Below are 27,948 nucleotides of genomic sequence, written 5' to 3' on the forward strand. Positions count from 1 at the left end.
AATGGGATTAAAAATGCAGTCCCTACATTCAAAGTGATCAAATTCTAAAAGGGAAGACAAACACAGAAACAAGGAATCCTAATACAATGTGATTAGTACCAGATGTTTGGACAAGAGTCTGGAAGCAGAGAAGGGTGGGGAAAACTTGCCCATCTGCTGTTTGGGAGAGACTGAGGGAGAGGTCAGGGAAGATTTTTAGTTGATGTGGTTTGTAAATTTTAATCGAAAAGGGCAGTTTTAAAAATATTAACCCTGAATTATTTAATTCTCTTATCTAGCCTTACTTAGGTAGCTCTTTTTTGCCGCTAGATCAAAATTCAAACTAGTCCTTCCTTGCTGAAAGCTTTTATTTCTCCCGTAACTACCTCTCTTCCACATCCACCAACTTAGTAAGGATTAGGTGTGTCCACTTGTCACTTGTCACAGGAAACCCAAAATAAGAATGGCTTATAGGAGATGGAACAGATTTCCCCGGCTGGTGGATCGTAAAATATACCGTTGATCAAAATCTCGTAAAACAGCATCACCTTCTCTGCCATATGGCGCACATGTGAGTTTATACAAAGGCAGTCCTGCTATTCCCAAGGTCTAACTGCCGCCCTCACTCACGCCGTTGTACTCAGGAGATTTTTGGATGGGCTGTTCAAAATTTTTATACTTAGGTTTGGGTAATCCAGTCCCTAGTGGGGGTAAAGAGACTTGTGTCCACTCTGGGTGCTCCCTTTCTGGATGGGGATTTGGCAAGTGTCCATCCTCATTTGGTTGGGATTCCAACTCTTGTCTTGTGTGTCACTGAAGAAGTACAAGTTTGTGCCTTTGTCAGATACTATCTTTTACCCACACCCATGAGAAAATATATACTTAATAGGTGATGTTTCTATGTTAGTTGATGTTCAGGAAATTAAGAGGATAACGGGAAGAACTTTCACATAGAAGAAAAGAAAACATGGTGCAAAACGTAAACCCTAAGAATATATGTACTAGTAGTAATTGACAATGCAAAACTAAAAATCTACTTTGGGTGATACTGGATACAGCAAATGCAGGTGTTTTTCTCCTGGTCACCAAACTGTATAGTATGAATAGGTATAGTATGAATATGGATATGTATAGTATGGATTACATACCCATACTATGTATGGTATGGAGAACATGGTCACTCATGTTAAGGGTTGAATAAATCAATCAGCAACTGAATAATTTCCACCTTTCAGATGTGTAAGGGAACCATGCACCTAGAACATCACATGGCACTTACTAAATTTCTACCTTAATCAATAGCAAAGACATTTACAGCCCCTGGGCACTATGAAGGAATACACAGGTGTTAAACAGGACTCCCAAAAAAGAGAGACAGAGAGTGGAGACTATTTAAACCTCCAGTATTGAACATCTCTGAATGTTATGCTTACATCAGAAGATTTACTTATATCACTAACAAGGAGAATAGTTCTCAACAGTTCTGGACAGATTAGAAATGCAGAGAGTGGTTGATTCTTTGCCTCATATGAACTCAACAGCATTTTGGGGAATTAAAAGCAAATGAGAAATTTTTGTGAAATCACATGCCTGTTTTTTCATAAGAAGAAAAAAATAGAAAAAAAACCCCTTAAAACAGCAAAATGGTAATTTGAATCATTTATTTGGAATTTGGGGGAGAGGTTGAGATATGCTTTTCTTTTTGTCCTAAAGAATCAGAGGACTGTCTATTTTTTCAAACTCTGGAGCCTCCCACAGCTCAGTGTTACGTTGGCTTCCTCTGGTTCCTAAGATTCTGATTGATCTCTGGTGTCTTGTTTTGATTCGGTAGCTCCCAGAATAGTCCCAAATGTACATCATCACAAGGCTATGAAGCTCCCTAATTATTGAGGAGGTGGGTGCTATTTTTCTTTCTGTACGTGTTTAGACATTGTTCTGGGCATTATTTGATGCATGAAGTAGGCCTCACATGAGGAATACAAAAGCTGTTTTGCTTTTATTGTCACTCAGTTTTTTATCCCTGTAATAAAACAATAGCACAGAATGAATGCCCCCAAATGGAAATGGAACAAAGATGACAGAGTGGAAAAAAGATCCCAAAAACCCCAAATCCACTCACTTTACATAATGTGGTCATTAAGTAGATTTCGTGAAGATTTCTTTTTGCTGGAAAGAAATAGAATCAAATTTATTGTAACTTTCCTTAGAAGCACATAAAGATATTTGTGCCAGAAATAGTGATCACAGTAAGTGAAAAATCTGGGCAAAGACATTAAACATGTAATTTTAACTTTTTCTTAAAGAACCCTCAAATATAATTTCAGTAAAAATAGGGGAATGTGGTAATGTACGAGGAAAAAAATATTGCTAAGTTGCCTCTACATGTGCAAACTCAAGGATGTCCTTAAGAATCATCCCTACAAATTAAAGGAAAAACTCAAAAAAGTCTCCTTCTTATTACTATCTGCACATATAAGTATATTTTTAAACAAGACAAAGGATAATATTTTAGATAACTGTCTCTGACTTCATTTTAGTAGGTATAGTCTAAAAAATGGCTTGTCCAATTGGATAACATTTCCTTTCTTCAAACAATAGAAGACCAAAATAGCAGCAACTGAATCCAATAAAATGTATTCCTCTTATGTCAATAAAGCCCAGCAGTTAACAGCACAGGGCTGAGGTTCTGAGCTGAGGTGGTAGCTCTCTTCTCAACAAGAACCCAGGATGTGTCTGTCTTGTTGCTCTGCTAGACTCAACATGGAGCTACCCAAGGGCCCAAGACACTTTTAAGCTCAGCCATCACATCTTCTCTCCAGCCAGAAGAGAGAGTTCAAAGAAGGTCACCTCTACCTTTAAACACACTCCTCAGAAGTTACACACTCAAATGCAGATGGCCATCAGAGGCTACAGGAGAGCAGGGAAATGTAGTCTTTATTTTAAACCACCATGTGCTTATCTGAAAACTGGGGATCCTATTACTGGGAAAGAAGAGGATTAGATGATGAGGGACAGCCCACAGTCTGTCACAGCCACCGTGTCTGAAAACACAGAACTTATTTTCCCACTTTTATCCAACTAACTGGGGGTTTTTACAGTTATTATTATTACCAGATAGACACAGATCTTTGTAGGATAAGGCATGAACTGAACTGTTACTCGATTCAGTTTCAGTTTAAAGAAGAAAACAAATCTAAATCATGTGTGACAAAGTTTGAACCGCAGCATTCTTTTCATCCTTATTTACTTACATCTAGACTTTCCAAAATCAAACATTTAGCTTTGACATCTTGAAAGGTTTGGTTTCATCAGGATTAAATGCCTATAAAGGGCCATTTGACTTCTAAAGTTATCCCATTCACTTCTTCACTCTCTCATTTATCAATTAGTGACATCCACTGATTTGAAAATTTCACTCTGAAATGTACATGTTCAACTCTGTGATAGTACAGAGTTCATCACCAAATATGTTTTCAAGATCGATGAAAGATGTAACAGAAAAATTAAGGCTTGCATTATGAGCTCATTGGAAAATGTATTTTGAACAAAGTCAAGAGAGTGCAACCCTTGGGGTGGGCATGTAGAAGATAAGAAATGATGAAGACACAGGGACAAGTAAAGAGACTTGGGGTGGCTTTAGAATAACTTAAGAATTCAGATATATTTCCAAATATGGCAGAGAGCAGGAAAGTGAAGACCGATATTAAACATTGATCATCTGCCTGTCTAAACAACTAATAAACATTAAATACTTTTCCTTTTATAATAGAGAACCTATTAATTGTAGCAACATCTACGGAGGAGTGCAAGAATTAAAAAAAATTATAATTCAGCATTCTATCACTCAGGGAAAAACATACGGACTACTGTTAATACGTTGTGTGCTATTTTAGTAATTTACCTACATTTACAATTGTGTGTATTTAATTGTGTGTATTGTATTTTTTCGTTGGGCTCATATTTTAACATACTGCTTTGCAAATTGCCTACTCTTTTGCAAATTACTTTTTTTTTTCAATTAACATGAGAAAATGCTTGAAATATAGTAACCAGCTATCTTGTAAAGCATGACTTGAATGATTGAATAGTACTTGTTCATGTGTTTTTTCCATAATTTAACTCATCTGATATTGGAAAAGCTGTGTGTGTTTAGAAGGCATGCACTGTAGCAAACTATCCTTTGCTTCAGTCCTGATGACATCTTTTCTTTGAGTGATTTGATATAAAATTTAATCTTTAGTTTTCTAATTTATTAAATAGGATATTAGTGCCCCCCTTGTTAGTGTATGACAAGGATCAGAAGAGGGGCGTAATTCATAGAAAGGACTCGATACCTAATAAGTGTTAGTGGACATTAGAATAGTTCTAATTTGATCTTACTGTAAAGAGCTGTTGAGCCAGAATGTTGTAGGGTAAGGTATAAATTACCATTTTGTTCAATCATACCTACCTGCATTCATTCCCTCATTTAAAGAACATTGATGGGGAAGTTCCCGCTTACCAGGTGCTCTTCAACTTCATAATGAGTCTCTTTATTGTGTGCCTTGTAAGAGCCAGTTCTTAGAGTTTTGACTAAAACTTCTAGCCCCAATTATTATAATGTTAACTGTTCAAGTAAATGTTATTTAAAACATCCAGTAAAGATTCTGGGAGAAGATAAGAGTCCAGGAAAGCAAAAGTGATTTTAAATTTGACTAAAACTACGAAAATATTCTCTCCACAGAGATTTCCCAATATTCAAATTCGTGTTTTGATCATTTGGATGAAATAAGTGTCGCTTTCTTAACTGCAGGGGCAAAATCAGTAGAGTGAAAGTGTCAATTTCCAGCCTATTTCTGTACAACCGCAATGTGCCTGAGCTTAAATGGCTATGCAGCCCTTCCTTGCTTTTCCTCATTGTCTGTTGGAAAGCCCTGTCAAGATAAAGGAGTCAGGGGTAGTACATTTATTCTCTGCTTTTTGGGTTATTGTTTTGTGAGTGTGTGTGTGTGTGTGTGTGTGTTGCGGGAAGGGGGGTATGGGTGTTCTGTTTTGCTTTGTTTTGTTTAGAAACAGGTTCTATAGAAAATACGCCAAGACCTGACCAGATCTCAGGAGATAGAATGTTAGTAATGAATAATAAAGGACCTCAGAGTGGTTGTTCCACTCCCATCCACAAAGGGTCAAACCCTCTTCTTGCCTCTTAGCCTGCTTTTCCCAAGCCTCTCCCATGTGGAAGAGAGGTCTTCCTGAACCTCACATCCTTCCCTTGTCTCTCTTCTGGGCATCCTCATCTACTCCCTCTTCACTGATTCCAAAATATGACTTGGGCTCATAATTACTAAGAAGGGGTCTTAAAAATACAGCTCTTTGAGTTCTTACCGGAAACACTGAATTGGAAACATCCATGTGGGGGACTTGGTGATCGTTATTTTGCATAAGCTTTCTTGGGGATTCTGATGTAGACCAAAGACTGGCATTGGGAAACTCTTGGCTTATATGCTCAGGGTCTGTGATGCGCTCCACCCTCCACCCCATTCCCAGCATGACTTGGGTCCCTCCCTCATTTGTTGCTCTCTCTACCTCCCTCTGCCTCTTCTGTTGCTATCCCAGGCCCCTTTGTATGCCACATTACAGCTTTAGAAATGACAGATGGCCTCTATCAAGTGTTCTTTTGCGATAGGCCTTCTACTATATAGAAGTACTAAAGCAGTTAACATATTTAATGCATAACATTTAACAACATATACATGATGGGTTAGAACCACGTCTGACACGTAGAAAGCACATAATGAATGTTAGTGGATTCTATCTGTAATTCAATATTAAAGATAAGATCATGGCATGTATTATTTTTTCCAGCTTGATTCAGGTATAATCAATCTATAACACGGTGTAAATTTAAGGTCTGGAACCTGTAGATGTGATGCTCGTATATGTTTTGAAATGTTTACCCATAAGCGAAGGTAACACATCTGTCACCTCACATAATGACCATTTTTGTGCGAATGGTGAGAACGTTTAAGGTTCACGCCCTTAGTGACTTTCAAGTACACAATGTAATGTTGCTATGCATTCTCACTATGTGGTATATTAGACCCCAGATCTTATTCATCTTTCGACTAGAAGTTTATACCCTTTGAACACCATATCTCCATTTCTCAAAACCCCCAGCCCCTGGCAATAGTCAATCTACTTTCTGTTTCTGTGAATTTAACTTTTTTTTTTTTTTACATTCCACATATAAGTGAGATCATACAGTATTTGTCTTCCTCTAAGTTATTTCACTCAGCATATGCCCTCAAGTCTCAAATGACAGGATTTCTTCCTTTTTTATAGCTGAATAATTACATATTTATATATGCATTTTCTTTACCCTCTCATCCTCTGGTAGACACCTGGGGTGTTTCCATGCTCGGCTAATGTAATTAATGCTGCAGTGAACACAGGGGTGTGGCAGGGAACAGAGATCACTTCGAGATAGTGAATTTATTTCCTTTAGATATATACCCAGATGTGGGATTGTTGGATCATGGGGTAGTTCTATTTTTAATTTTTTTTTGAGGCAGTTTCATATTGTTTTTCACAGTGGCTACATCAAGTTACTTCCCAACCAACAGTGCACAAGAGTCCCCTTTTCTCCACATCATTGCCCCGTCTTCTCTCTTGTCTTTTTTATCTAAATGACATGTATTATTTTAGGTAATCCTCATAGCATCTCTGTGAGGTAAATTCCATTATTTCCCCCACATTATAGAGTAGGAAACTGAGGCCCTATTCACAGAAATAGAAAAGTGTAACCCAATTATGGACATTTGTAATTTCCTGAATGTGCCACGATTTCTCTCACATTGGTGAGGAAGGTAAGAAAATTGATGCACTGTATTCTCCAGCCCTAACTCCCTGACAAATGTTCTCCTGTGCCATCCCTATCCACATGTCATTGGTTGTCATTGTCTGTTTTACCCATTGGTTTTGGCAACCGGATTTTAAATTTCTTGAGCTCAGGCATCATGTTTTATTGATAAATGCATTGCCAGGACGTACACTGAGTTTGACACATGGCTGGTGTCCAGCGGCTGTTAAATAAGAATGGAGGAAAACTACTTTGCAAACAACTGCCATGCACCTGGTGATAATTAGTGGAATCTCAGTCATAGCACCTGAGAATTAACCTCCAGAGCAAGGATAACAAAAAAGATTGAGTTCTCATGAGAACTCCAGCCATTTGGTGGCTTTCTAGAGCACAGTGGTAAGAAGGGTTCTGAGTTGAAAGTGTAGGCTCAGGGCCAAAGAACCATCACCCATATCATGTATGGTCTTTGAAAGAGGAACATGGAGTTATGTGTGCTGTATAATCATCATCCTTTTATGGTCAGACTGAAAATCAGTAATAACACGAGACTTGATGTTAAGTGAATTTAGACAGAACACAGTGGTGCTCACTAGGCTGACTGACTGATCTTTCTTTAGACTCTACTTTATGGGAGGCTGTTGAGTTAGACTCAATCTTTCATATATGTTTGGCACCATCCCCAAATGAAACGGAATTTGAAGCACATAAATACTATTAAAGGTCAGTTTTCACAGAACTCAGAAATCTTCCTTTCTTTCTTTACTATGTGAAAACAAGTAATATGGAGGAGAAAAGGGATAAGTTAGTGTAAAAAGCATAGCTTTGAAAGACACACACACAGTCATGCAATGAACTTTGTATCTCAAGAAAGTCTAGCTGATCATCTTCAGACACATCACAGAAAATGAGCTTGACACTATCATTAACTAAAGGTAGTAATCGTTCCACTACCACTTGATCCTAGAGCTATTTCATTAATTAAGAGCAAGCTTAAGTTATGTTATCTGGGAACAGAAATAAATCTAACCCAATGATGTCAGGAGGACAGCAGTGTCTGCCTCTTTCTAGAATTTAGTTTCTTCTCAGTGCTTATCTTCACTTACAGTGATATTTGATATTTCCACAGGAGCAAAGAAAGGAAATTGCCATTTTTTGATGAAACATTGTGACTTTCAAGGCCTGCTTGTGTGTGAATTAGGCCAAGTCTTTAGGGACACATCTAGGATAATATTTCACGAGGATAAAATGTAGAGATGGGAAGAAAACCTAGAATTTGTTCTGTGTAATGTCACAGGAGGCAGTATGTCCCTATAAGTGGCCTATATTATCTTGTTAGTATAGAAACCATAAATATATGATAACTCAATACTTTACTGATGGCTTAAAAGCTCATTGCTCCATTGGTTCTTTTTTCTTTTTTAGTAAAATCAGAGTGGACACAAAAGGAGGAAAGAGAAGAACCTTAGCATGAACATCTCAGCTAAGTTTTCTTAAACACTCAGTGTAGTAGTGAAAAATCCCTAATCAAATATCACATTTCATAAACTAAATGGGAACCACATAATGAAAATGTTATAAAATGGTTTTAGCTTATTCTTCCAGTTGATTTATGAAATATTGCTTAGGAAGAAGAAAAACACACATACATACATGAAATGCCAGTAATTGGCAATACAAATTTATCCCATATTAGGTCACAGTACTTTATCCCCAGTATCTTTAACCTTTAACAAAAGACCACAGTGTTTCTCTACCACACCATGTGTCTGTTTTCCACTTGAAACTAGACATTCAACAGAAGTTATTTTCTAACTTCTGAAAGGCTTTTCCAACTGTGTATCAATAAGCCTTTCCCTCCTTCTGAATTCCAAGCATGTCTTCTTAAGTTCTACTCACACTTGATTTATAGGAAGATCCATCAAGTATCGTTATGCAATTCTAAAGCGGGAGGTAGGTTTTAGGGAATGCTTCCAAGGTTATAATGTAATTGTAAAGATATGGACCTATAGGTGTCCAAGCACTTTTCAACACACAGAAAGTGGAAGAGCAAAAACAAGGGCCTTCACTCAAGTGGGTTCTTGAGTTGTGTCAAGTGAAGTTGCCTCAGTGAATTACTATTACACACCCACTTAATGGATGCCTGGGGGTGTTTTATGACGTCACACCACTCTTTATCAAGTTTTAACTTTAGAACTGACATGGATTTTAATTTCATAAGTCTGAAGGTTTAAAAAAATATTTCTCTGGACATCTGTCCTGGAGCTACCTTTGTATAGTTCCATAAAACATATACTCTACAGATCAACATACACATATACCAGCATATTTATTTGGTATCTGTAGACACATATCTAGTATTTTTACATGCGTATTCCACTTATGTATACATATATGGTTCACATAATTTATATTATATAGTATATATATATAAATTTATATGTAAATATATTTGGTTTATGTAAGTGGGCATATGTGTATATATATATGTGTGTGTGTGTGTGTCTGTGATGAATTTTTGCTTTTTACAGATCCTGTATTAGACCAACAAACATAATTTCATAAATTTCAGTTTGATGTAGCATGTATTTGTTTAAGATTAGTATTAATTATTAAATCTAGGATGTGCTATGCAAACTTACAAGGTGCGAAAGAGCATGTCTTTTTCAGTGAAATCAAAGGGTATAGTTTGTTCCTTCACATGAAACTATAGCTTTTCTGATTAGATGAATTTAATTGTGTACCTTTTTATAAAGGCAGTGCTTTTTTTTTTTTTTAAGATTTTATTTATTTGACAGAGAAAGACACAGCAAGAAAGAGAACATACGCCGGGGGTGGGGGGCTGGTGAGAGAGGGAGAAGCAGGCTTCCCATCCAGCAGGGAGTCAGATGCAGGGCTCCATCCCAGGACCCTGGGATCATGACCTGAGCCCAAAGCAGCTGCTTAATGACTGAGCCACCCAGGTGCCCCAAGGCAGTGCTTTCTTATGTTTTTTTCTCCAGCCTTGTTGAGGTGTTTGCCAAACAAAATTGCGTATATTTAAAATGTACAAGGTGAAGATTTGAAATACATTTTATGTAATTTAAAAAATAATTTTACATAACGTGTTAGCTTTGGTGCTGTCCCCATCAAAGCCATGAGAGAAGTTTGTTTGATATCCTAACAGAATATTTTCCTTGCTTTTGTTTTTAACCTGTGGTTGTACTCAAGGTTAATTCAAGGTATCAGGAAGGTGTGACTGACAAGAGGTAGTATGACAGAGGCAAATTAATGCAAAATCAGTGGCCTGGATATTGATTCTTATCATGGGATCTTGGTGAAATGAAGTCATTTTTTAATTAGACTTTTAGTTATCATAATAAACGATGCTCAAAATAGACTGTCCGTAACTTTGATGTTGGCAGTTTCATCACCACTTCTGATGAAAAGGACAGTAAAGGGGAAATTTAGAGAAATGGTAGAATCATAATACACCCATAGGAAAATCATATGTGCTGAGCTTCTTTCCTGTGTAAGGAATACAAATAGTTTGTCTGTGAACTTGTCGACTCTCAGAATCCCTTGGTGAATATAAAGCTGTCAACTTGATCATTCTGCAGAATTCTCATGAAGATTATCACATCTGATTTCCTTCTGATGGAAACAACTTAGTGAAGTTAACCCTGGTTTTAGAGCAATTTCAGTAAGATCTTAGAGCTTGGAAATGGTTTTATGTTAGATCCCTTCCTTACCCATGGTTTTTAAATGGCTGAGTCTGAGAGCTAATAATGAAACTTCTCACCTGCACTGTAGTACACAAGACAAATAGTACATCTCTGGATAAGCTACTTTTGCTTATGCAATAGATGTATTTGGATCTGATTCTTTCTTGCAGATCCGTTTTTGCAAGAATAACAACAACAACAAAATAACAATAACAAAAAATTCTAATTCATGGGATTTCTTACTTTTTTCAAATAATATGTTTTCTTTTTTACTCAATCAAATATAAAAATAAACATCTCTCTGCTGGAATTTCTGGTTTTAATTTACTTTACTCCTAGGACACTACCACTGTGCTTTATGTGAATTAGTGGTATGACGGTTCAGTATTTTTTTTAAATAATTGACAGTCTTTTGTAAAAATCCAGTGTAGTATTCCTTGGTTAGTCATATGAGGCTGACAAAATTGCCAACATTTCTGAAGAATACCCCCTACATGGGCATATTTATTTTATTTTAAATATTGAATAAATTCAAAGTAAATAAACCATCTTATGTTGTTTCCCTGATATAAAATGTGTGCTGTTCCTTCATTTTACATAAAGAGTCATAGCAGCCTGGTACAGTGAAAACAAAATGCTTGTATTCTGTAGAGAGAAAACAATGAAGACTCTGATTTAAAAAATATTCTCAGGGGAAGTTATTTTTTTTTTCAGTTTAACAAGAATAAATTATCATTTTTTCAAAGAATAACTTCAAAGTCATATACCTGTTTTCTTCTTTAAAAATTAAAATTTTTCAGGTAAGTAAGTGCATGAACTCAATCTATCCTCTAGGTTAACTCTATATTCTTGGTGAAGTGTAGGCCAGTGTGATAACCTCTTACTCTGAGAATTTATTGCATGTTTAGGAATATTTAACTTTAAAAAAAAAGTACAGTATTGCCTCGTAGCCTCATAAATTGTTTTTTATCTTGACTAGTTCGTTTAATATTTCTTAAAGTGTTGTTAGGTTTTTGTTTTTTTTTTCCAACATTATGGACTTGTGGATTGATGATAGAGCATGTTTCTGATCTAGCCCTGATAAGCCAGTTTCCATTTCCCCCCACAAAACCGGTTAAGAATCATTGCTAATTCTAAACAAGACACTTTGTATTTTACTCCGTTCCTTAGATCTGGGGAGGTGGAAATCAGTGTATTCCCCTCACTAACAGCTCATGGCCCAACACAGAAGCATAGGTTGTACTATGAAAGTGAAAAGTGTTCCAGCAATGACCAGAGGTCCTAGTTCTGGAAGGATGACTCTAGTCACGTTGCCGGTCATTCAGTTTGAGGAGACCAGTGTTTCTCATTTACAGAGTGATGATTTTGTTCCCCCAGTCTGTGCTTCATTGATAATTTGAGCGCAGTGCCCAGTGCTATTTTTAAAGGAACACGCCCATTCATGTATTCACTCCTTTACCATATACTCATCAAACACATACGACGGGGCAATTTATAAACTATTTGCTGAGAATTCAATGGGATCGAAGACAGACGTGAACTATGCTCAGGCAAAACTTACATGTCAGGGGTTCTAGAATGTAGGTCTCATTCTGCAGTAGGGAAATAACCTGCAGGGCTTTCAGTGGAAACACCTATCCTCTAACTTTTCTGTCCTGATTCTAGTTCCTTGGGTGAGTAGTTGGATATAAATGTTAATTTCTCATTTTTTGAAGTATTACAATGGCAACAAAGCCTTTCCTTGTACAGCTGCTGCTGACACCGGCCCTTTCCACATGGAACCCTGCTCCAGCTATTTCTAATTGCTTACAATTCCCATTAAGTTCATTGCCTCAGCTCCTCTGATTCTTTTCACACATTAAGTATGATTAACCTGGTGTTTGTGAAAATTTGTTTTTAATTGTTCTTGGCACCAGTGAGCAAACAGGAATGATATTGGAGCTAGTGTTCAGTGATGGCAGAAGTTTATCAAGTAATCCGGGGCGCCTATGATGCTCTGTCCTTTAAGCATCTGCCTTCCGCTCAGGTCATGATCTCAGGGTCCTGGGATTGAGCCCCGAGTCGGGTTCTCTGCTTAGCGGGGAGCCTGCTTCTCCCTCTCCCTTTCCCACTCTCTGCCCTGCTCATGCTGTCTCTCTCTCTTTCTCTCTCTCTCACTCAAATAAATAAAAGTCTATCAAATAATCATACACATCTCTATTTTTTTTACCAAAATTACACAGTGATGGTATGAAAATCATTAGAAATTTAAATTAAAAACTATTTTCCTCTCACTTCGTGGCGATATTTCGTATTTTCCACGGACCTCATAAACATTAACTTGACAGCAGCCACTGGGGACACGAGGTAGAAAAACTAGTATATGTCAATATTGTAATCCTTCCCAGAAAAGACAAATGAAAAAGCAAGTAGCTACAGGTTGGTTTCAGAATGTTGAAATATCCTAAGAAAAATTAGGTATTTTTAGGAGAAGATTTAAAAGTAATTTTGCTTTTATAAATCTCAAGCTAATAATTTTGATCAAGACCCTGGTACTATCCTTAAAGATTTCTCACTCATTGTTTCCTTGAACTATTCTTAGTTGAAATCTGACATCTTTCCCCAACCACACTGTGTTTCTCAGTCCACACTGAATGAGTTTACTGGCTTTTTAAAAGATTTTACTTATTTGAGAAAGAGAGAGAGAGAGCGTGAGCAGGGGCTGGGACAGAGGGAAAAGTATGCTCCCTGCTGAATAGAAAGCGATGTATGGAGTTCAATCCCAGAACCCCAGGATCCTGACCTGAGCTGAAGCCAGACGCTGAACCCACTGAGCCATCCAGTCACCCCTGAATGGCTTCACTATTAAAACTAGTTTTCCTAAAAAAAAAAAAAAAAAAAAAAAAAAAAAACAACAACTAGTTTTCCTTAGGGGCGCCTGGGTGGCTCAGTGGGTTAAAGCCTCTGCCTTCGGCTCAGGTCATGATCCTGGGATCGAGCCCCACATCTGGCTCTCTGCTCCTCGGAGAGCCTGCTTCCTCCTCTCTCTGTCTGCCTCCCTGCCTACCTGTGATCTGTCTCTCTCTCTGTCAAATAAGTAAATAAAATCTTTAAAAAAAAAAAAAACTAGTTTTCCTTAAAATGCTTAGCATGGTTTAGTGGTAATTGTGTAATTAAATCTCAAGGTGCACAAAGTACATATAGGACAGAAAACAGACTAAGGTTGAGTTATGAATACAGGCTCCACTGGGAATGACTTCTCATCATTTCAACTGCTTTATTGCGTGGTTGAGTATTTATTCTCAATTAGAAAACAAAAACAAAAACAAAAGAAAACAAAAAAGGCTTGCTCCTCTTTGCCCACACACTGTCCTTGAGATGATCAGAATTGGTTTCACTAAGATTTTTCCAGTGATGTAGTGGCCTGCCCTGCCTTTCTAGGAGAGCACAAGTAACATTCCATCAGGGAGAGATGGACTCCTTAGAGGCATGGACCCAAGAAAATATTTTTCTCAGTGGTTAGTGCTTTTTGGTCTTTCACTCACTTCTATTTTTTCAAAAAATTGTGCACTCATTGTCCCCTGATTAGCTAAGCACCACTCCAGTTAATAGTAAGTGGCCAATGTTATCCACAAAATAAAGTTTTAAGATTCTGTGGAGTTCATGCAAACAGGTCTGAAGGAATCATTTTTAAAAATAATTTTTAAATTTATTTTTAACCCCAATGTAATTAACATGCAGTGTTATACTTGCTTCAGATGTACAATATAGTGATTGAGCAATTCTGTCCATTACTCAGTGATCATCGTAAGTATATTCTCAATCCCCTTGACGGAGTTCACCCATCCCTCCCTATCCATCTCCCTCTGGTAGCCACCAGTTTCTTCTCTATACTTAAGAATTTGCTTTTTTATTTATCTTTTTTCCACCCCTTTCTTTTTCTTGTTTCTTACGTTCCCCAAATGAGTGAAATCATATGGCATTTGTCTATCTCGGACTGACTTTTTTGACTCAGCATTGTATCCTCCATGTCCACTCATGTTGTTGCAAATGGCAAGATTACATTCTTTTTTATGGCTCAGTAATATTCCATTGTGCATATATACACCACATCTTCTTTATCCATTCATCTAATAATGGACACGTGGATTTCTTCCGTGATAATGCTGTTGTGAACGTAGGGGTGCCTATATCTTTCCAAATTAGCATTTTCGTATTCTTTGGGCAAATACCCAGTAGGGGAATTACTGGATCATATGGTAATTCTAATTTTAAGTTTTGAAGAACTTCCATACTACTTTCCACAGTGATTATCCCAGTTTATGTTCCCACCAACAGTGCATGAGCATTCATCTGATGATGATATAGTGTCCTTTGTCTCTTATTACAGTCTGTTTTAATGTTTATTCTGTATTCTGTAAGTACTACTATCAGGCTTTCTCTTAGCTCCCATTCACATGATAAATGTTTTTCCATCCCTTCATTTTCAATCTGCATGTGTCTTTTGTTCTGAAATGAGTCTCTTGTAGGCAGCATATCGATGGGACTTGTGTTTTTATCCATTTAGTCATTCTGTCATTTGATTGAAACATTTGGTCCGTTTTTATCCAAAGTAATTATTGATTTAAAAAAGTAATTGTTGATAGGTATGTACTTATTGCCATTTTGTTACTTGTCTTATGGTTGTTTTTGTAGTTCTTCTCTGCTCCCTTCTTCTCTTGCTCTCTTCTCTTGAGGTTTTATGTCTTTCTTTAGTGATATACTTGCATTCTTTTCTCTTTATTCTTTGCGTATCTGTTACTGGTTTTTGATATGTGGTTGCCATTAGGTTTATATATATCACATAAAAGCAATCTATATTAAGTTTGTGACTGTTTTAGTTTGAACCCATTCTAAAAGCACTACCTTTTTATCCCCACCCCCTAGGTATATGGTGTCTTACTTTATATCCTTTTATTTTGTGAATCTCTTGACTGATTTTTATAGACACGGTTGATTTTACTGCTGTTGCACTTTCTACTATTCTTACCCCTGCTTGTGGTCTTTTCTTTCCACTCAAAGAATTCCCTCTAACATTTCTTTAAAGGATGGTTTAGTGATGATGAATTCCTTTAACTTTGTTGTCTGAGAAACTCTCTCTCTCTTATGCTGAATAATAGCCCTTCTGGATAGAGTATTCTTGGCACTGCAAGATGTTTTTTTGTTTGTTTGTTTTATTTTATTTTATTTTATTTATTATTTTGCTTTTAGCACTTTGCATGTATCATTGTCACTAGTTTGTGGCCTGCAAAATTTCTGCTGCAACATCAGCGGATTGCCTTTTGGGGTTTCCTTTGTCTGTAACAATTTTCTTGGATTTTTATGGTTGCAGGTCTCACATTTAGGTCTTTAGTCCATTTTGAGTTTATTTTTTTGTATGGTGTAAGAAAGTGGTCCAGTTTCCTTCTTTTGCATGTATCTGTCCAGGTTTTCCAACGCTATTTGTTGAAGAGACTTTTTTCCCATTGCATATTCTTGCCTTCCTTGTCATAGGTTAATTGACCATGTAATTGTGGGTTTATTTCTGGGTTTTTATTCTGTCCCATTGACCTCTGTGTCTGTTTTTGAGCTAGTACCATGCTGTTTTGAATACTTCAGCTTTGTAGTGCAGCTTTTCTTTCTCAACAGTAAAGGTGTTAGTAAAATAGTAAATTAAGAGGGGATGAGTTTTGAGTGTTTATTCTTTGTTTTTGATGTAATTTACTTAATTGTAATTTTACATACTTTAATTTTAATAACTCACTCACCAAATTCCCAGGAGCTTCATGCTGGCTCTTGGAAATTGACCCAGGGTAACTCTGGCACACTGCTAGTTAAGCAGAAGTGTGCCTAGTCCCTCCCTTAAAAGCTTTAAGGAAGCCCATGGGGCTCACTTCTCTTTGCTAGTTACTGCTGCTATCATAGCTGAAATGTTTCAAATAGAAGCTACTGCTTCACCTCTGGTTCCAGGCTGAGAACAGCATGGAACAGATGGAGAGCAAGAAATAAACATTTTTGGTTTAAGTCAAGTAAACTTTGGGGCCAGTTTTTACCATGGTGTTACTCTAGCTATCTAGAGTAAAACTCAAACTGTGTAACTTACAAGATGATGTGAATAAGCCTTAATTCCCCTGATAAATGGATTATGTTGTAGATGTTCCCATATAGCTGAGTGGAGCATTATCTCCTAAAGTTTGAAAGAATGAATAGCAGAAACAAAACATTGATAGATTATTGACGTATATTAAGTGGCAAGGCCATACAACTCAATTTTCTCACAAATTGCCAATCAAGTTGATTTTCCTTCATCTAGCAATCTGTCCCAAATTCTAATATATTCTTGGTTCACAGAAATTTGGGAGTCTACAAATTAATGATTTCCTCTCTGATGATCATTGTGTAGATATTGTATACTTCCCTGCCTCTCTGTTTTTCTCCTTCAGTTCCCTAATTTTTCAATACCTTGTTATACATCTTTATATCTGTGGCTCCTATGGACTCTTCCAGGAAGCCCCAAACTAGGTGTGTAGATAGTAAGTGCCATTAAGTCAGGGATCCTACCCATTTTGTTCACTATTATATTCTCAATGCTTGGCAAATAATTGGTACTTAATTATGTTTGCTAAATAAACTCCTGAAAATAAGACATTTTGAAGTCAGTTTACACTCTGATGTATGTGCTGCTTTATTTATTCTTCTATCTTACATTGAAGGGATTTGTGAATGTGTGTTAGCATAAGCCATAAGCCCCTTGAGGGCAACAACACTGTCATCTTTCTGTAAAAATCCATGGCAATGTTTAGCATTCTTAGCAGGAATTTAATAAATATTTATTTTATTTAAACATCTTCTAAACCTCCTGTCTATAGCAATGAGATGTCTACCCATGAATATAAATCAGATTCAGAGTCAGACAGCTGGGGCTGAGGGCTTAGGATGACAGCAAGACTAAGAGAAGGTGTTTTACCGATGATGGTGTATCATCAGAAAATGTATACAGAATAGGCCTGGTTGAAACTTAAAAGGGTACATGAATTCAGTTATCATAATAAAGATAATCACTTTGCATTTACATAGCACTTTGCAGCAAAATGAATTTCAAAGCAATTTGCCAAACATTTTTACAAAGGATCACTTGGCTGAGTCCCAAAGAGTGTCTTCTGGGATGGGAACCTGCAGCTGTTCACAGAGTATATCAAGACGCCAAAGAGCTGGCTTACTCAGCTGTGCAGGGGAGACATGCTTATGAGAAGCTGCCAGGGAACTGGGGTAGCTCTTCTCCAAGGATGCCTGGTCCTACTCCATTGTGGGGCCTTGTCTCCCTCAGGAAATGCTGCCATTTCTAAGAAACAACATGGGAGAAGGGTTTCTAAACGTTTTAAAACCGACATCTTACCCAGCTTAGGAAGAAGAAATAGGCAGAGTAATTGATTTAGTACCCAGAGGACAACCTAAGTCATTACAATTCAGTCCAACAAACATATACTGAACACCTCAGGCAAGTCACTTGAACTCTTTGAGCCTCAGTTTCCTTACTTGAAAAGTTCTATCCTCAGAGGTTATTATGAGCATTAAATGGGTGCAAATTAAATGAAGAATGAGTGTAGTTAGCATAGAGCACTCCGCACATCCCTTTTACCTAGAATTATTTTTAGTATCATCACTGATTCTATATCTTAAATATTACTATATGTAATTTGGAAAAGATAATTAGTTTTCTTTTCCTTAGAGATAGTATCTTTTTTTTGTATTTTATGATTATAAATAGCTTCCATGATTCCTTCATATTTTTTTACAAAGAATTGTTCAAAGTCAGTCTTACAAAATTGCATAAACTCTAAAATCTTATAAAAACATGGGCTTTCATTGATGTTATATGTAGGATTATAGTTATAATCTAATGAGTAAGAAGTATGACTATACCTAATCAGATCCAGCTAAATGCCATACCACTCTCTAAATTGTTGTACATTTCAGAGTACAATAAGAACTCCCAGAAATATCAAAACAGGACCAAAATAGAATGCTATATTCAAAATAATATACTATATATATATGAATGAAAAAAACAGATGATTTTATTCAAAACGATATTTGAGTAAGTCAAAGTCAATGAATTGCCCAAGAGAAATTGAAGCCCATAGAATTAAATAGGCATGGAAGGTTTTATGTTAGACTATTCTAATAGTCTATTGTAATATTGTAATAGACTTCGGCAGCATCTGGAAAATATGGAACTCGACTCCAGAGAAATAAAAGGCAGGATGTTTTTTAAGCACTGAGGTGAACTATTGGAAAACTACTGGAGGACACTAGGGGGAGGTTGGTCAGTGTAATCAGGCCATATCTTTTGGCAAATTGATGCTTACTGATTTGAAATTAGGTTCCTTCTCTTTCATAGAGAACAGGAGACCAGAACCCTAGCTTTTTATTGATTCCTTTTAAATGGATGGCTCATGTCATTGAGAAAGATATCCTTGGATTGCAAAACTAACAAAAGGCTAAGAGAAGTTTTATCCCTCAAAAGGATGGAGAAAGAATTTGTAATCACAAACTTTCTAAAGTAAATGTTCTAACAAAAGGGAGTTCAGGGAATAATAAGAAGAAAATTTTCTAAAGTTTAGTCAAGCTGAAGGGAACCTTAAATTCATCGTGGTCAACACCCTTCCATGAAACTCAGTCAGCTCTGTTCTCCAGAATTGACTTAATGCAGTGAACAGGGGTCAAAGCATGTTAGCAAAAGGATATTAAGTTGTTTTTTGTTTTTCTCTATGCCTACTGATCATGCAACTAGGGAAAAGAATGTGACAGGTAACTGTACCGGCAGAAGTAACTAGTTGAAGTGTCTCAATGTACACCAGATTTATCTTAATTTATTCTAGAAATTTTTTTTTTAAAGATTTTATTTATTTATTTGACAGAGAGAGATCACAAGTAGACAGAGAGGTAGGCAGAGAGAGAGAGAGGGAAGCAGGCTCCCTGCTGAGCAGAGAGCCCTATGCGGGACTCGATCCCAGGACCCCGAGATCATGACCTGAGCCGAAGGCAGCGGCTTAACCCACTGAGCCACCCAGGCACCCAATTTATTCTACAAATTAATCTATTTTTCATTTTGCCAGAATTTCCTTATTACAAATGAATAATCAATATATTAGAAAGGCACACTTGGAGTTATTATAAAGCAAGGCAATGTACAGCATAAAATGCTTAAGAACCCAAAATTTCGTTGATGGTTTTCATGAGTTCGAGGTTTCCATATAGAAGTAGGAATAAGTTCAGAAGGGGAATAAGTTCTCACTGTTTCAAAATATGTAAAGACACAGTGAATCTTAAAATTTTAGCAGAAGATTCTTGTAATTTTTTTTTATAATTAATGGAGATTTGCATGGGACACACAGATCTCAAAGGCGCTTTGTAGAGTTCGACCCTGAGAGTTATCTCAATTGAGGCTGAACCGATTCTACTTAAGCCTGGAAAAGGGGAAAGGCCAATTGTAGAGTGCTTTAATTTCTTCTAAATGGCTTTGCAAAGCACTCAGGAAAAGTAATTTTCATTGGACATTTGGCAGGATGCTGCTATTGTTTCAGATTCAGACAGCTAAAGAAATCAACAGTAACACAGTGATCTTGAAAGAAGCAAAAATTGACAAAGGGAAGTGAATAATTCACATCTAGCTGCGAACGAAAATAGGCTGAAGCCACAGCTAAGTAAGCCACATGCTCCTTTTCCAGGGTTGGCAACCATGGTCAATAACTAGTCACAGCTAAGAAAGCAGCGTGTGCTTTCTCCAAGGTTGGCAACTCCAGTCAATAAAGTATAATTGGAACCTGCCAAGAAGGTAGTGTGTCAAAGGTGTATTTAAGCAGAAACTTAGATGTTGAACGGTTTGTAAAAATATTGAGCACATAGTCTAATTATAAGCTTGAGAACTTTAAAAAGCCTGAATGTTGTGAATCGTCACGTGAGTGACTTGCCCTGCTACAGAGTGACCAGTGCATCAATAGAGCTCAGTCAGAACTGAGAAAGAAGTGTCAACATGAGAAAGAAGGGCATTGCTTTTAGTAAGTAATTAGAGGGAAGGTAGAGAGAATTGGCCCGTTATTAGTTATGACTACAATTACAGTAATAGCTATATAATAGAATAATTAATACGGTTAGTTATCACTAGCTATCCCCTTTGATGAGGATCAGCAAAAGGATTAAAATATCATTTCAGTTTATCTCCTTTAAAGATACACAAGTGAGGGGCGCCTGGGTGGCTCAGTGGGTTAAGCCGCTGCCTTCGGCTCAGGTCATGATCTCAGGGTCCTGGGATCGAGTCCCACATCGGGCTCTCTGCTCAGCAGGGAGCCTGCTTCCCTCTCTCTCTCTCTCTCTGCCTGCCTCTCTGTCTACTTGTGATTTCTCTCTGTCAAATAAATAAATAAAATCTTTAAAAAAAAAAAAAGATACACAAGTGAAAATGACACTTTTTTTGTTAAGTCAAAAGAAAGTTATTCTTTTGCTTGTTCTGTGTTCAATCTATTACCATGTACTGTCATGCAGTCTATTTAATTCAAACTTTCTTGACACTCAAGGAAAGATTATACATTAAAAAGAGAATTGAAACAATATGCATTGGTTGGTTAGGTAGAGCATGGAATAAAATAGGACTGAAATCAGCACTAAAGATCATAGTCACTTTGATAATAACTATTCTTTCTTGTCACCCAAATCCAGAGGTTTCAAAGAAATCACTGCATATCTTTCTCTGTCTGTCTCACTTATGAGGCTGAAAAACAAAAACAAAAACAAAAACACTATGTTTATATATCTGAGCTCTGCCCCACTCTGGGAATCAAAAGATTTCCCTTGGTAGGTGTGTCATTCAAAGAATACATTTTGCTACTAGTAGTGCAAATCAAGGATAGAGACTGATTAATGGACTAGTGTTTTCCGTAGAATAAATGAAGTAGTGCCTCAGATCACTTTCTTCCACATAACTTAGCAGGTAAAATTGCATTAATCATTCCAACATTTCCATAGGGCAATCTCGAATTTTCCTCCATGTCATCTTGCTGATAGATTGGGCCCTCATCTGTAGTGAATGCTGCTTCAGATTTTTATTTTTATTTATAGCATAGATAAATTTAACATGCATTATTATAGAAAAGGTCAAAAATTGTTTGCACATTTTGATATTATTTGCATCTCAATTCATGTCAGATAATTAGAGGAAGAATCGCATGGGACACTAGGTAATATGTTTACAAGGTCTGCTTTGCTGTGTTGTAGCCCAGCCAGGCACCAATCCACTCCAGCCCCGTTTCCATTTTTGATAAATTGTCAAACAGCTCTTAGAATATATTGGAGCATATAGACATTTCAACTGAACCGAATTCTTCTTTTTTTTTTTATGTTAAAGAACATAAAATGATGATCAAGTGACGATTTTTTAATACTTTTCTTTTCAAAATTATTTACTGTGCTGCTGCCTCCTATCAGATTCATCAAGTTAGTCAAGTTGTAAATGAAAACTCTTTATGTATATTTTGACTTTTTACTATGTCATCATGTAAAATGCAATGACTAGAAGAATCAGAGTGGAGCTAAGATTCATACAATGCGTGGTGACCCGCAGTCCTTTACATATGAATGGGCATTAGAGACGAGGGAACTAGTATCTCCTTGTGCTTATTTAGAAGGTAGAATTGAATTGGGATTAGGGGTAGGGGAAGTGACTTTAGAATTCCATGAGCATTGAAATTGATTCTTATTAAGATTGCTGTATATAGCCCAGTCAGTCCGGAGGCTGCGGCTGCGGAGGAGCCACCCGAGGAGAACTTGCAAAGATGCTGTCCGTCCGCGTCGCCGCGGCCGTGGCCCGCGCCCTTCCTCGGCGGGCCGGGTTGGTCTCCAAAAATGCTTTGGGATCCTCCTTCATCGCTGCAAGGAACCTCCATGCCCCTAACACTCGTCTTCAGAAGACTGGCACTGCTGAAGTGTCCTCTATCCTTGAAGAACGTATTCTTGGAGCCAATACCTCTGTTGACCTTGAAAAGACTGGACGTGTCCTGAGCATTGGTGATGGTATTGCCCGTGTACATGAGCTGAGAAATGTTCAGGCAGAAGAAATGGTAGAGTTTTCTTCAGGTTTAAAGGGTATGTCTCTGAACTTGGAACCTGACAACGTTGGTGTTGTCGTGTTTGGAAATGATAAACTAATTAAGGAAGGAGATATTGTGAAGAGAACAGGAGCCATCGTGGACGTTCCAGTTGGCGAGGAGCTATTGGGCCGTGTTGTAGATGCCCTTGGTAATGCCATTGATGGAAAGGGTCCAATTGGTTCCAAGACCCGTAGGCGAGTTGGCCTGAAAGCCCCCGGGATCATTCCTCGAATCTCTGTGCGCGAACCCATGCAGACTGGCATTAAAGCTGTGGATAGCTTGGTGCCAATTGGTCGTGGTCAGCGTGAGCTGATTATTGGTGACCGACAGACTGGTAAAACATCAATTGCTATTGACACCATCATTAACCAGAAACGTTTCAATGATGGAACTGATGAAAAGAAGAAGCTATACTGTATCTACGTTGCTATTGGTCAGAAGAGATCCACTGTTGCCCAGTTGGTGAAGAGACTCACAGATGCAGATGCCATGAAGTACACCATTGTGGTTTCAGCTACTGCTTCTGATGCTGCTCCACTTCAGTACCTGGCTCCTTATTCTGGCTGTTCTATGGGAGAATATTTTAGAGATAACGGCAAACATGCTTTGATCATCTACGATGACTTATCCAAACAGGCTGTTGCCTATCGTCAGATGTCTCTGCTGCTCCGCCGGCCTCCTGGTCGTGAGGCCTATCCTGGTGATGTGTTCTACCTACACTCCCGTCTCCTAGAGAGAGCAGCCAAAATGAACGATTCTTTTGGTGATGGCTCCTTGACTGCTTTACCAGTCATAGAAACACAAGCTGGTGATGTGTCTGCTTACATTCCAACAAATGTCATTTCCATCACTGACGGACAGATCTTCTTAGAAACAGAATTGTTCTACAAAGGTATCCGCCCTGCCATTAACGTCGGTTTGTCTGTGTCCCGTGTTGGATCTGCTGCCCAAACCAGGGCCATGAAGCAGGTGGCAGGTACCATGAAGCTGGAATTGGCTCAGTATCGTGAGGTTGCTGCTTTTGCCCAGTTCGGTTCTGACCTTGATGCTGCCACTCAGCAGCTCTTGAGTCGTGGTGTGCGATTGACTGAATTGCTGAAGCAAGGACAGTATTCTCCCATGGCAATTGAAGAACAAGTAGCTGTTATTTATGCTGGTGTAAGAGGGTATCTTGATAAATTGGAGCCCAGCAAGATCACAAAGTTTGAGCAAGCTTTCCTGGCTCATGTTATCAGCCAGCACCAGGCCCTGTTGGGCAATATTAGGACTGATGGAAAGATCTCAGAGCAGTCGGATGCTAAACTGAAAGAAATCGTAACAAACTTCTTGGCTGGATTTGAAGCTTAAACTCCTGTGGATTCACATGAAATACCAGTTCGGTTTTGTTGTCGTTTATTCTGGTAATCAGTTCCATTTGTAAAAGGATTACTCCCATACTTCAGATGTACAGAAGTTACCTTAAAAAAAATAAAGGTTCCATATTGGTTGGTGGTTAAAAAAAAAAAAAAAAAAAAAAGATTGCTGTATATACGTGCCTCATCCTTCACCTCATTTACATAGTCCAGAATGATGTCCCAGTTAGCATTCATTTTAATATGGCAACATTGGCACAATAGTTTACCAAGGTCATTTCAGGTTTGTATGAAATTCCATGTTGGGGAGTTTTATGATGACCTACATAAAATAGCAGCCCCTTTGAAATCCACACTTTCCTTGGCTTCTTGACTCACTGTTTCGTCTAATTATTTGTCCAAGTCAGCAAACCTCTGTTCACTTTACAAGGTCTAGTTCAGAATCCCTATGCGTGGGTTCTTTGCAAGGTTACAAGCTTGGATGTAGTAAAGCTGTATGGAGAGAAAATAAATCAGGAGATATGGGCTCTTTTCAGTTGTGCAACTAACTAATCAGTCACAAGACATAAACAAGTCCCTTTAGTTCCCAGGCAGGACTCAGTTTCCCAACCTGGCATTCCCCTGATTCTGTACTTTTTACATCAAGTCCTGCATTCTCAAATGCTAGCCAAAATAGGCAGTCACAAAGATGAGCCTTCAGAAGATTAGACTGGTTTATTATTTTACTCTCATCATGTTCTCTCCAGCCTATCTGTGTCTGCCTCTCCTGACGTCATTTGCTGAAGGAAAATTGCATAGCTTCTTAAAATAAACATTTGCTATGGGCATGATTTATTTCTGATAACTGTCTAAATTAGATCAGTTATTTTTTTTCAATAATCTTCAATACTCTCTGCCTTAAAAAAAAAAATTGTGCTGAACACTTTGATTTAGAAATGCAAATGATATTGAAATTCCTCCTTTCCTAAGGGTAAAAACAGGCTATTAACCACCCACTTGTTTATTGGCTTGACTTAATAGCTACAGTAAAAGAACATGACAGATAGCACCAAATTTCAGTGTTCTAACATTCTTACATAGACAAAGCTGGCACATTAAAATAGAATCCCCATTAAACTAGCCCATGTTACTCACATATTCCTCAAAAGCAAAAATGTGTTTCTTTGAGTGTATTCTCATGGTGCTGACACTGAAATGGGTCAAAACATGGAGATTTATTCTGGGCGCTACCATTTACTAGATGCATGGCTTTAGACAAGATATTTGGCCTTTCTCCCTTCAATTTCCAGAGATGAAATGGGGATCTTAAGGGGTAATTTCAAGTTTTGAATGAGGTCATATATATTGGATTATTTGGAAAACTGCAAAGTCCTGTGTAAAGAAATATCACTGTTTTTGTTCATGTCAGCAATTTGACTTATTTATTACACATATTGGTCTGGGAAATTTTCATTCTCATGGCTTCCATTTTCTGGAAAAATAAATAAACAAAAGATCTTCGTCAAATCTGAATTCCTTCTCTTAGTCACTATGTTATTTCGTTGCTAAAGAATCAATTTTTAAAGGAATAGTCCTCAAATAGTAACTTAAAATTCTCCAAAATGGCTTCCTAAGCCCTAGGTCTAATTGCCTTAGCATTTTTTGAAATTCCCCAAATCAGCCTTAGAATTTGACATGCATGACCACACCATTCTTGAAGTTCCTCATTTGGCTTTTGTAATACTGAAACTGTGAACTTGAATCAATCAATCACTTTCATTCATTTATTCAAATACTCACCCATCCAATGATCCAACAAGTATTTACCTTCATTGTGGTTAGACACTGTTTCAAGGGACTAGAGATACAGCAGTGAACAGTGAACACGAGGGAGGAGCTTACATTCCATGGAGACAGACAATAAACACAGAGATATTTACAGCAATTACCTGAGGAGTGTCTTTGCATAGTATCCATGTCTAACACTGTGTTGCTGCTGCTGCCCATAGAGAGAATTTGGAAGGTAGTATGGAAAGAAGTAGAAGATACTCGACTGCCCTTAGTCTTTCATTCTGAGTCTTACCTGGTCCCTCCTCTATTTCTACTCCCCTTAAATGGGTGTTATGTGACTGGTCTTCCTTATCCTTTTCCCCTTTCAAGTTTTCTTAGTTTTTTTGTTTTTGGTTTTTGTTTTTAATTTGTAAAACAATTTCAATTGCTGCCTTAGATCTTTAGGACCCATTAGCATGTTTAAGTCCTTTGAGAAGCTGGACTTGAAGCTCATTAGGAGTGCTTATCTCATTTTTATTTATGGAGTCTACTCATGATAAATGATCTCAATAACTTATGCATAAGGTTTTTATAAATATTTAAAATGACATTTTTTCTCTAAATGTGCATCTAGCTTACATTTGTTAAAGAAAAAGTTTAGATGCTGTAGACTAAAAGAAACTTCTCAAAAAAAAAAAAAGGAGAAAGAAAAAAAAATTTATCAAAAATATCATCCCCCAAACAGAGCATCTATTTTTATTGTTCTGGGCTCAATTTATGTCTTTGTCCACATACATCCCAAAAGGTATCAATATTTCTCTACTGTCTGGTAAATAACAGCATCCAATTTCTCTGTTCCACTCTCCACATTGTAACAAGAATCGTGTTTCCAAAACAGCCAACCTCATATCTCATACACTCACAGCCACACTGAAGTTCTCAACAACTTTGACCCTGAGACTCACACAGAAAATGGTATCTGTCCCTTCAGGGAATAATCAAGACCAGAATTAGAGGCGCGGATCCAGTGTAATTGTCTTCCTAGTTTTTGTGTGTGTCCTCCAGAAAATCATTTTGAAAAATCTATATATGCTCAGGAATCCTTTTGAGTTATCTAAAATGTTTGCTATAGTTTAAAATAATTGCAAAGGATTTACTTTCTGCTGCATTGTAAATATTGAGTTAAGACAAAACATGGCATTACGCTTTTAAACATGGTCGATGAAGTAAAAATGTAAATATCTCAGCAATGTGTAATTCATTAAGATCCATTTGAAAAGACAGGAACAAGTTTTTCTTCAACAGCTGGTTTTCTTTCTCCTGAATTCGTATTATCATTCTAATCCCCCCATAGAAATTTATGCTAATATAACACATATTTATATCTTGAACAATTTAATAACAACTCTACCCTCTCTGTGACAAATGCATATATATAAAGTGAAATTAACCTTTTAAAAAATGACCATAAGTATCTAAGCGCTAACATTTTCTTCTCTATGGAATTAGCATTACAATTATCACTGGTACTAAATTGATCAAAATCACACATATATCTTATATTTATTGATAATTAAAGTTTTAAGAAAAAGTTTTGTTGAAAATTCTTTCCTTAATAAAATGGTAGAATCCCTGCCTCTGCATCGGTTCATAAATCTTTGGATGAATTCTTTCTCCTATAGACAATCGTTCTGCATCGTTTCCACTCCTTTTTATTGTTATGGAGTATGTATTGAGAAACATTATTCAAATAAATGGTTAGCTCGGAATAAAAGGAATGTTGTTAGTGGAAAGTCACTCAATTCTTTGAAATTCTTCCAAGCTATGGGCCAAAAATAACGTAGTAGCTATCTTCAGGACTTACTTTTAATAATCTAGCAGCTGACAGTTTGACTAAGTCTTCTTTCATTTTTGTTGAAAGCAAAATATTAAAAATGATCTGCTTTGTACGAGATCACTGTAAAGGACCTGGACATTAGAATAATCTGCTTCTCTACATGAATTGTATTTTCAGTTGTTCCTAGCATCCCGCCCCAATTTCAGGCCCCCAGTTACTTATATTGTGATGCTGGGTATCATATTACATTTAGGCTTGAGTGGGAAGAATGTGTTTGTGACTTGGGGGAAATAGATGGTGAAAGAGATGGCCTGGCCAGTAGGTTCAGTTTTGGCAGGTCTGTTTTAGGAAA

At 37.3% G+C, this 27,948-nt stretch overlaps 2 protein-coding genes across 3 annotated transcripts in view; both read left to right on the forward strand.

Moving 5' to 3' along the window:
• GPC6 (glypican 6) overlaps nucleotides 1–27,948 on the forward strand; it is a 1,107,056-nt gene that overhangs the window by 721,980 nt on the left and 357,128 nt on the right. The gene's annotated exons all lie outside the window — the stretch shown is intronic.
• LOC123925065 (ATP synthase subunit alpha, mitochondrial-like) lies at nucleotides 22,291–24,147 on the forward strand. Its single transcript, XM_045978185.1, has one exon. It carries the CDS (start codon nucleotides 22,344–22,346, stop codon nucleotides 24,003–24,005), a length of 1,662 nt encoding a protein of 553 aa, XP_045834141.1. The 5' UTR covers nucleotides 22,291–22,343; the 3' UTR covers nucleotides 24,006–24,147.

This window comes from Meles meles, chromosome 14 (assembly GCF_922984935.1).
Source record: "Meles meles chromosome 14, mMelMel3.1 paternal haplotype, whole genome shotgun sequence".
Lineage (NCBI taxonomy): Eukaryota > Metazoa > Chordata > Mammalia > Carnivora > Mustelidae > Meles > Meles meles.

Bases quoted from the DNA above. Each gene is read 5' to 3' on its own strand.
- LOC123925065 (XM_045978185.1), top strand. From the start codon at position 22,344: ATGCTGTCCGTCCGCGTCGCCGCGGCCGTGGCCCGCGCCCTTCCTCGG.